The 10,272-nt window shown below is 36.7% G+C and overlaps 1 protein-coding gene across 1 annotated transcript; it reads left to right on the top strand.

The window, feature by feature from the left end:
* The first annotated feature begins 8,578 nt into the window (after positions 1-8,578).
* LOC114617786 (olfactory receptor 7G2-like) lies at positions 8,579-9,517 on the top strand. The gene has a single exon (XM_028763431.1). The coding sequence runs from the start codon at positions 8,579-8,581 to the stop codon at positions 9,515-9,517; it is 939 nt and encodes a 312-aa protein (XP_028619264.1).
* The last annotated feature ends 755 nt before the right edge of the window (positions 9,518-10,272 follow it).

Genomic DNA, 10,272 nt, shown 5'->3' with positions numbered 1-10,272 from the left:
AAACAGAAACTAAATAGAGGTAGAGTGAAACTAACAGAAGTTATGAAACAAATGGACTTAATAGATATCTATAGAACATTTCACCCTAAAACAAAGAGTATACCTTTTTCTCAGCACCTCATGGTACCTTCTCCAAATTAGACCATATAACTGGGCACAAGACAGGCCTAAACAGATACAAAAAATTTGAAATAATCCCCTGCATCCTATCAGATCACCATGGTCTAAGGCTGGTCTTCAAAAATGACAAAGACAATGGAAAGCCCACATTCACATGGAAACTGAACAACACCCTACTCCTTGATAATCTGGTAAGTGAAGAAATGAAGAAAGAAATTAAAAACTTTTTAGAATTTAATGAAAATGATGACACATCATACCAAAACCTATGGGATACAATGAAAGCAGTGCTAAGAGTAAAATTCATAGCTCTAAGTGTCTACCAAAAGAAATTGGAGGGAGCATACATTAGCAGCTTGACAACACACCTGAAAGACCTAGAACAAAAAGAAGCTAATATACCCAAGAGGAGTAGAAGGCAGGAAATAATCAAACTCAGGGCTGAAATCAACCAAACAGAAACAAAAAGACCTATCCGAAGAATCAATAAAACCAGGAGCTGGTTCTTTGAGCAAATCAACGAGGTAGATAAACCCTTAGCTAGACTAATCAGAGGGCAGAAAGACAGTGTCCAAATTAATGAAAGCAGAACTGAAAATGGTGACATAACAACAGAAACAGAAAATTAAAAAAATCATCAGATCCTACTACAAAAGCCTATACTCAACAAAATTGAAAAATTTGGATGAGATGGACAATTTTATAGACAAATACCAGTTACCAATGTTAAATCAGGACCAGATAAACCGTCTAAATAGTCTCATAACCACAAAAGAAATAGAAGCAGTCATTAAAATCTCCCCACAAAGAAAAGTCAGAGACCAGATGGTTTTAGTGCAGAATTCTATCAGACCTTCAAGGAAGACCTAATTCCAATTCTCTTAAACTATTCCACAAAATAGAAACAGAAGGTACACTACCCAATTTGTTCTATGAAGCCACAATTATGCTCATACCTAAACCACAAAAAGACCCAAAAAAGAAAGACAACTTCAGACCAATCTCTCTTATGAACATTGATGCAAAATTACTCAATAAAATTCTAGGAAACCAAATCCAAGAACACATCAAAACAATTATCCATCATGATCAAGTAGGATTTATCCCAGGAATGCAGGGTTGGTTCAATATAGGGAAATCCATCAATGCAATCCACTATATAAACAAACTCAAAGAAAAAAAAAACCACATGATCATCTCACTAGATGCTGAGAAAGCATTTGACAAAATTCAACACCCCTTCATGATAAAAGACTTGGAAAGATCAGGAATTCAAGGTCCATACCTAAACATAGTAAAAGCAATATACAGCAAAGCAGTAGCCAGCATCAAACTAAATGGAGAGAAACTTGAAGCAATCCCACTAAAATCAGGGACTAGGCAAGGCTGCCCAGTCTCCCCCTACTTATTTAATACAGTATTGGAAGTCCTAGCCAGAACAATTAGGCAACACAAGGAGGTCAAAGGGATATAAATTGGAAAGGAAGAAGTCAAAATCTCACTATTTGCAGATATGATAGTATACTTAAGTGACCCCCAAACTTCCACCAGGGAACTCCTAAACCTGATGAACAACTTTAGCAAAGTGGCTTGATATAAAATTAACTCAAGCAAATCAGTAGCCTTCCTCTATTCAAAAGATAAACTGGGTGAGAAAGAAATTATGGAAATGACACCCTTCACGTAGTCACAGATAATATAAAATACCTTGGTGTGAACCTAACCAAACAATTAAAAGACCTGTATGACAAGTACTTCATGCCCCTGAAGAAAGAAATCAAAGCAGATCTCAGAAGATGGAAAGATCTCCCATGCTCATGGATTGGAAGGATTAATATAGTAAAAATGGCTATTTTACCAAAGGCTATCTACAGATTTAATGCAATACCCATCAAAATTCCCATTCAATTCTTCACAGAGATAGAAAGATCAATCTTAATATTCATTTGGAATAACAATAAACTCAGGATAGTGAAAAATACTCTCAGCAATAAAAGAACTTTTGGGGGAAATCACCATCCCTGACTTCAAGCTGTACTACAAACCAATAGTGATAAAAACTGTGTGGTATTGGAACAGGGACAAGCGGGACATCAATGGAATAGAATAGAAAACCCAGAAATGAACCCCCATACCTATGGTCACTTGATCTTTGTCATCGAGGTAAAACCATCCAATGGAAAAAAGACAACATTTTCTACAAATGGTGCTGGTTCAACTGGAGGTCAGCATGTAGAAGAATGCAAATTGATCCATACTTATCTCCTTGTACAAAGCTCAATTCCAAGTGGATTAAGGACCTCCACCTAAAACCAGCCACACTGAAACTAATAGAAGAAAAACTGGGGAAAAGCCTGGAACATATGGGCACAGGAGAAATGTTCCTGAACAGAATACCAATGGCCTGTGCTCTAAGACCAAGAATTGACAAATGGGACCTCATAAAACTGCAAAGCTTCTGTAAAGCAAAAGACACAGTCAATAGGACAAAGTGGCAATCAACAGATTGGGAAAAGATCTTCACCAACCCTACATCTGATAAAGGGCTAATATCCAAGGTATACAAAAACTGAAGAAATTAGACTCTAGACAATCAAAGAACCCTATTAAAAAAAATGGAGCACAAAGCTGAACAAAGAATTCTCAACTGAGGAAGCTCGAATGCTTGAGAAGCACCTAAAGAAGTGTTCAGCATCTCTAGTCATAAGGGAAATGCAAATGAAAACAACACTGAGATTCCACCTCACACCAGTCAGAATGGCTAAGATCAAAAACTCAGGTGACAGCAGATGTTGTCGAGGATGTGGAGAAAGAGGAACACTCCTCCACTGTTGGTGGGATTGTAAACTGGTACAACCACTATGGAAAGCAGTCTGGCGGTATCTCAGAAAATTGAACATAGTGTTACCTGAGGACCCAGCTATACCACTCCTGGGCATATACCCAAAAGATGTTTCAACATACAACAGGTACACATGCTCCACCATGTTCATAGCAGCCTTATTTATAATAGGCAAAAGTTCGAAAGAACCCAGAAGCCCTTCAACAGAAGAATGGATGCAGAAAATGTGGTACATTTATACATTGGAGTACTACTCAGCTATTAAAAAAAATGAGTTCATGAAATTCTTAGGCAAATGGATGGAGCTGAAAAATATCACCTTGAGAGAGGTGACCCAATATCAAAAGAACATGCATGGTATGCACTCACTGATAAGTGGATATTAGCCCAAAAGCTCACAATATCTAAGAAACAACATATAGACCCCATAAAACTCACATAGAAGAAGGAAGACCAAAGTGTGGATGCTTTGGTCCTTTCTAGAAGGAGTATCAAAAGTTTCAACCAGAGCTTCCAAGATCTAAACTCCAGCCTGAGAGCACAAAGGGAGGGAATCATGTCTCCACCTGTATAGGGAAATGAGGGTGACCTTGTCAGTCTTTAGTGGAAGTGGAGGGCCATGATCCCCGAAAGTTTGGATCCCCTATTGTTTGGGAATTCAAGAGCAGGGAGAAGGGACTGGGAGGATATTTGGACCACACCCTCATAAAAATAGGAGGAGGGGGTATGGGATAAGGTGTTTTGGGGAGAATGGGAGAGGAGACAACATTGAAAGGTAAATACGTATAATATCCAATTTAAAAAAAAACACAGATAAAGGGTCTAAAAACAAAGAGAGAGGGAGAGAACTTACTGATTTTAAATTATTTTCAAAAGTTTCTAGGAGTTGCTAATTGGCTAAGATCTTATTTTAAGCTCTCCACAAAGAATTTAAGTCTCTGTTCAATATTCTCAAGAGAGATGTAAATCCTAAGTTTCCTCAACAATTAGTTGACAAAAGAAAGGTGATCTCACAAAAAGTAGAAGCTATTATTAATCGATATATTATATAGTCTGATTAGTTGTTGGCGGCACTATAACAGTCCTTTGACTAAATATTATTAATATAGATTTATATATTCTTAAATATGGTCTTCATGACTCTCTGAGTGTGGAAGGGGTGACTGTTGGCACTTCTGCCCTGATTTTACAAGAACTCTGAAAAATTGAATTTAAAAAAATAAAAACAGAGGGAACGGTACCTGCCCCAAAAGGAGTCCCCTTGAAATACTCTCCATCATGCCTTGTTCACTTTTATCTCTCTAAAGCTGAAAGCTCATAGCAAATCTGTTGCTGACTGCCTCTGTCACCACCTGAAACCAACAAAACTTTGCCACAGATATGGGGAAGGACCCTCTTACCCTTAAAGGGAATGGCCCAGACACAGTTCCCTTATGGGGCTGAGGATTGATATGCCTGTCTGATACCACAGAAGGCACAGCTAACTGGCTACCAAAAAGATTAATGAAATAAATAGATACCCCCACAAAGCCAGGCTCAACCATAATTAAGATGAATAACATTTTACATCCAGGGAAGACAAATCTCCCTGAGAATTCCCTTTTTTTTTCCTTTCTAGGTAAAAATGAATCACCCATGATGTCTGCTGTTAGAAGTTCTAATCCAGATGCTGGCCTCTGAACTTATACTATTCAGACATTTGAAGGGCCACTGACAAGAACGTCAAACAGCTAGAGATTGATATCACTAATCTGAAGAAATTCCTCCTTTCACTGTCTGAAGTGACCTAAAATCGCAAAGATCCTTATTGGACATGATTTACTCTATTACAATAGAAAAGGCTGTGTACAGCTCTTGATTGTGTGCAGCCCTAAAATAAGAATGTTGCCTTTACATAGACAAGGAAAGGAAGGTTAAAGAGAGCAGGAAATAGGTCAGTGAAGTCCCTAAGAAAAAAATCAGAGAGAGAAAGAAACAGATGAATGCTGGTACAAGAATTGGTTTTCAGCCTCTCCAAGCTTGTCAACCCTATTTCCTCCCATCTCAAGACCATTATTTAGGTTCTTTTTGCTTATTTCTGGTGGTCCCTGGCCCTCAATTAGGTGGACTGACTCTGTGATACACAGATAAATAATTTGGTAGCAAAACCTATTCAGATACATTATCATAAGTTAGCTATGGAGGACCACGAGACTCAAGATAAGGTTGTTACTTTATACAGGATGTTTCCAAGACCCGTCTCCACCCAACCTAAAGGGGGGAACTTCTGTCCCTAGACCAAGCAGAGAGGGGCCACCCAGAATCCCCTCTGACAGGTGATCTGAATTCTTGCTTAGGCTGCGAGGCTAAGCACTGCAAGGGAATATAAATAAAAGATAAAAATATCTCTCTGGGTTCCCTGAGTGACAAGACTGACTGCATAAGGGTTGATGTCAAAAGCATCCCCTCTCCAGGAAAAAGACATCGGGATGGGTATAGCCCTCATACCTCACTGGACAACAACAGGGGGACTGGAGCCATTACAAGTTCCCCTTCATGTACTGGAGGTCAGGCCTCTATCCCCAACTTTACAAGATTAGAACTGCCACCGCCCTTCTATACTTAGAGTAGGGAGGAGATGTCAGGGGCAGCCCTGCTTACACACTGAAGGCCTAAAATCAGCCATAGGTCTAAAATCAGCAATAAGCCTGTCATACATGTATACTAACACCAAGTCTTGGGTCTCAGTGGAATAACATTGAAACAGATGGCTATAAGCTAATGTAAACAGGCAGCTTTTGTGGAAATTTACAAGCCTGAGTAGTCATAGACCTTGTAAATAGGGAGCCTGGGCCGACAATACCAACTTAGATAAGGACAAGCGAGTCATAGGCAGAGTCATGGCGACTTGTCCCCTGAAACTTCATCCAGAGGATACCCAGTTCTGAAAGATATCTGTATTCCCCCTGAACACCCACACTCCAGTGTCATTCCTTTCCCCATATCCTGCCTTTCTGTGTTTATAACCCCTGTTTGAATGAATTACAATTTGAGAAAAAATAAATTATTTAAAAAAGAAAAAATAAAGAAATTGAAAGCACAATTTTCAGCTTAATATGGAAACACAAACAAATTCAGTTCAATTAAAGCAAAACTAAATAATAATGTTTTAAAAAACTGCTGAATGTATAAAAATCCCAGATTTCAAATTGTAGTTCAGACATATAGCAGTAAAACCCACATGATATTGCCATAAAAACAGACCGTTTGATCAGAGAAATAGAACTGAAGGTCCAAATAAAAGGACGTGTATCTATGGATACATGATTTTTGAACAAGAATCAAAAAATGAATAGTGTATAAAGATAACATATTCAACAAATTGTGCTGGCCATACTGTATGCCACATGTTCAGAGGGATACATATATATATCTTTCTGCCCAAATTTAGCTTCTAATGCATAAAGGACTTCAACATAAGGTCAAATATGGTAGATCTTATAAATAAAGAAAATGGGGAAATTATCTTAAACTATTTGGTACAAAAAAGTCTAATAGTGCCGGCACTAAGACTACTAATAAATGAGACCTCATGAACCTGAAAAGCTTTTGTATGCCAAAGAACACCATTATTTAGACCCTATGTCAGGCTACAGAATAAAAAAAAAATCAATCACATATCTAATGGAGTTCTGAGATCTAAAATATATAAAGAACTAAAAAAAGATGTACATCAAGGAAAAATAATTTAAAAACTATGATACAGAAGAGGAGATATTTTTAAAGTATGACACATAAATGGTTGGGAAATACATCAATGTTTGCCATTAGGAAAATGCTAATCCAAACTACTTTTAGATTTCATCTAGAGCAAACTGAAAGTTCAAGATCAATAAAATGAATGACCTCTCATGTTGGGCAGGATGTAGAGTAAGACAAACACTTATTCACTGCTGTTGTGAATACAAACCTGTATAGCTACTATGGAAATCACTGGATGTGGTTCTTTAAGAAGCTGGGAATAGTATAAAGTAAGGGACAAGGTAGTAGAAAAATGTCCCTAGAACAAGAAAACAGAATATGTATGGATGCATGAGGAAGGAAGGGACTGGATCCAGAGGATCAAATGATCATGTAGAGGGAAGGGATCAATGAGAAAATACAGGAAGGGATAAGTAAAACTAAGAGGCATTTGAGGTGTCATATGGAAACCTAGTAGAGTAGAAACATTTAAAATTCTACACTGGAATGGGTAGGGAGATGATGGGGAGGGGAGGGAGGCATATCACAACTCTTAGAAATGTAGCTCAGTAAGAACAAGACTGAACTGTGAAGTGTTTGATTTTTTTCCCTCTATTCCAGAAAGCCTGCTTATAGACATAAGTTATAAGGCTGATGTGTTTGTTTGGTTTAAGGATGTTAATCACATGCCTTACAATGTTCAGCTTTAAATAAAACAATAGCCAAAATAAAAACATTTAAGTAAAATAAAAACTATATATAAATCCAATAGTAAACAAAGTTAAATATGTTGTCTTCTTTCATAGGAAAACTAATTGCAAGCAATTGTTTAAAATTGACATTTCACAAATTCAGTGTGTGGCATCATAGTACATTAATGCTGTCTTACTCTCAGCAGTGATCTTAAGAAACAGACAAGAAATATACAGCAGAGAAGGAACAAAAATTAAGATTCACTCAACAGAGATAATACATAAGCAAGATAACCTTGTTTGAATTATTATGATATTTGAAAACTTATACAGCTACAGTTGTTTACATATAAATAGAACATATTCATTAAAATATAATTAGATTCAGGCTAAATGATATCATGGAAAAGATAAAGAACCTCTAATTTTAAAGAACTTTAAAAAGAATGTATGAAGTTTATGAGAGCAGTCTATGCAATTATATGAAGTGTGTGAGGAAACTCAGTTTTGTTCAACTGGTCTCTATCATAAGAGAATCAACTATTCAAAACTCTCCATTATTGTTAGTATTGGTCTTTAAGGATATGAACTCATGGGTTTAGACTAATTGTCCTGTAGTTTGTTTAATGAGGAACTTCAAACATCAATCCTCCTGAGATTAAGAGATAAAGTATTCAGCTTGTGCCCTACTCAACAACACTTAAAAACTCTTGAAAAATCTTGGATGTGGTTCAGAGATAATTCATCCTTGACCAGGAACCTCATCTTTCCTGTAGTCTGTTTGCATTTCTAAGAGAGATTTCTTCCATTTACAACATACAGGTGAGATATTTATATCATTCAGGAGGATAGGCAAGAAATACAGACCACATGACTAATTTTCAGAAATGAAGGAGGAATTTTTAGTCCCTTTATCTAATACAATTACTTTTAGTATTTATTCAGGCTTGTGTTATAATTCTTGGGCTGATAATAGAAGGGTGAAAATAAGTTAACTATGGATATTAATTACTAGATAGCCATAAGTAGCTATGACAAACTAGATGGTGTTGCCTTAAAACTAATTTCCTCACATTTCATTCTATTTAGAAATAGAGGGCTAAATTGGAAAGGTTATTTTCTAACAAATCTAACTTTACAGTGCTCTTTATCATTCCTGTGCTTCAATATCTTCTTGTCTCCTTTCTTAAGATTCGCCTGTATCATGGAAGTTGAAAACAAATCAATTGTTTTGGATATTTTTTTACATGGACTCACAGATGATACAGAGCTGCAGCCCTTCATCTTTGGTCTTTTTTTATGTGTATACTTGATCACCATTTTTGGAAATCTTCTTATAATTTTGGCCATCAATTGTGACTCCCATCTTCACACACCCATGTACTTCTTTCTCTGTCATCTGTCTTTTAATGACATGTATTTAATCAGTATCACAGTCCCAAAAATGTTGGTGAATTTGCAAACACAAGATCAGAGGATCACTTATGCAGGCTGCCTCAGTCAGGCCTGCTTTGTTGTAGTTTGTACCATGTTTGAGTGTTTTCTCCTTGGCGTAATGGCCTATGATCGCTACATAGCCATTTGTTATCCTCTAAGGTACACAGTCCTCATGAACCCCTGCTTCTGTGTTATTCTGGTTCTTATCTCTCTATTCTTTAGTATTTTAAATGGTCTGTTGCATAGTCTCATGGTGCTGCATTTGTCCTTCTGCACAAATCTGGAAATCTTCCACTTCTTCTGTGAAATTGCACAAATCATCAAGCTTGCCTGTTGTGATAGCCTCATCAACAACATCCTGATATTTGTTACAGCTTCTATTTTTGCTGGTGTTCCTTTCTATGGAATAATTTTTTCATATACTCACATTGTGTTTACAGTATTAAAAATGCCATCATCAGGAAGAAAGTACAAAGCCTTTTCCACTTGTGGGTCTCATTTATTAGTCGTTTCATTGTTCTATGGGACAGGATTTGGTGTATATATTACCTCAAATGTAATTGATTCAACAAAGAAGATTGCTGTGGCTTCAGTGATGTATTCAGTAGTTCCTCCAATGATGAATCCTTTTGTCTATAGTTTGAGGAACAGGGATATGAAGGAGGCCCTGAAGAAAGTTATTGGTAGGACAGCTTCTCTTCTGTGATGTGTGATGAACCATGGGCTAGTGTGTTTATAGTATGTGAAAGTTATAGGATTTCTGTTGATAAAATGCCTGTTATTTCTTCTAATATAATAACTCACTAAACTTAACTTGATTTTTCATCTTTCTTGCTTTGATTTTGTTTCCTTGAATTTGGGTACAGAATTTCTTTTTAACATAATTCTACTTCATTTTATTTATTCTTGGTGAATATATATATATATATATATATATATATATATATATATATATTGAATATGTCTATTTGTCATATAGGCCAGAAGAGGGTGTCATAGCCCTGTACCAAGAGCTAAAAATGGTTGGTAACTGCCAAGTAGGAGGTGGGAATCCTGGTCCTGTAGTAGATCAGACACTGATTTTTACAAGTGAAAAATTTCTCTAGTCCACTATAATTTTGATTTTAGTAACATGGATATATGAATTTGTCTGTGCATACATATGTATGCCACATGTGTGCAAATAACTATTGTGACTATTGTGGTCAGTAGAGTGTTTTAAATCCTGTTGAACAGAAACTCTTGTGGTTGTACGCTGCTCAACCATAGTGCTGGGAAGATAACTTCTGGAAAAGGATCAAGTACTCTTAACCACTAAGCCATTGCTTCAGCTATCATTGCCACATAGGTTCAAACATTGATGTAGAATTTGTTTTTTTTTTTTCAGATCACAAGAAAAGGGCTGTGATGAGGAGTTTTAATTTTCTCTCTCTCTCTCTCTCTCTCTCTCTCTCTCTCTCT

The sequence above is a fragment of the Grammomys surdaster genome, unplaced genomic scaffold (assembly GCF_004785775.1).
Source record: "Grammomys surdaster isolate TR1022 unplaced genomic scaffold, NIH_TR_1.0 138, whole genome shotgun sequence".
In the NCBI taxonomy this organism is placed as follows: Eukaryota; Metazoa; Chordata; class Mammalia; order Rodentia; family Muridae; genus Grammomys; species Grammomys surdaster.
The sequence above is the reverse complement of the archived record's forward strand: the minus strand, read 5'-3'. Positions and strand labels throughout refer to the sequence as shown.

Excerpts from the sequence above, each read along its gene's own strand:
- LOC114617786 (XM_028763431.1), top strand. The coding sequence starts at position 8,579 with ATGGAAGTTGAAAACAAATCAATTGTTTTGGATATTTTTTTACATGGA.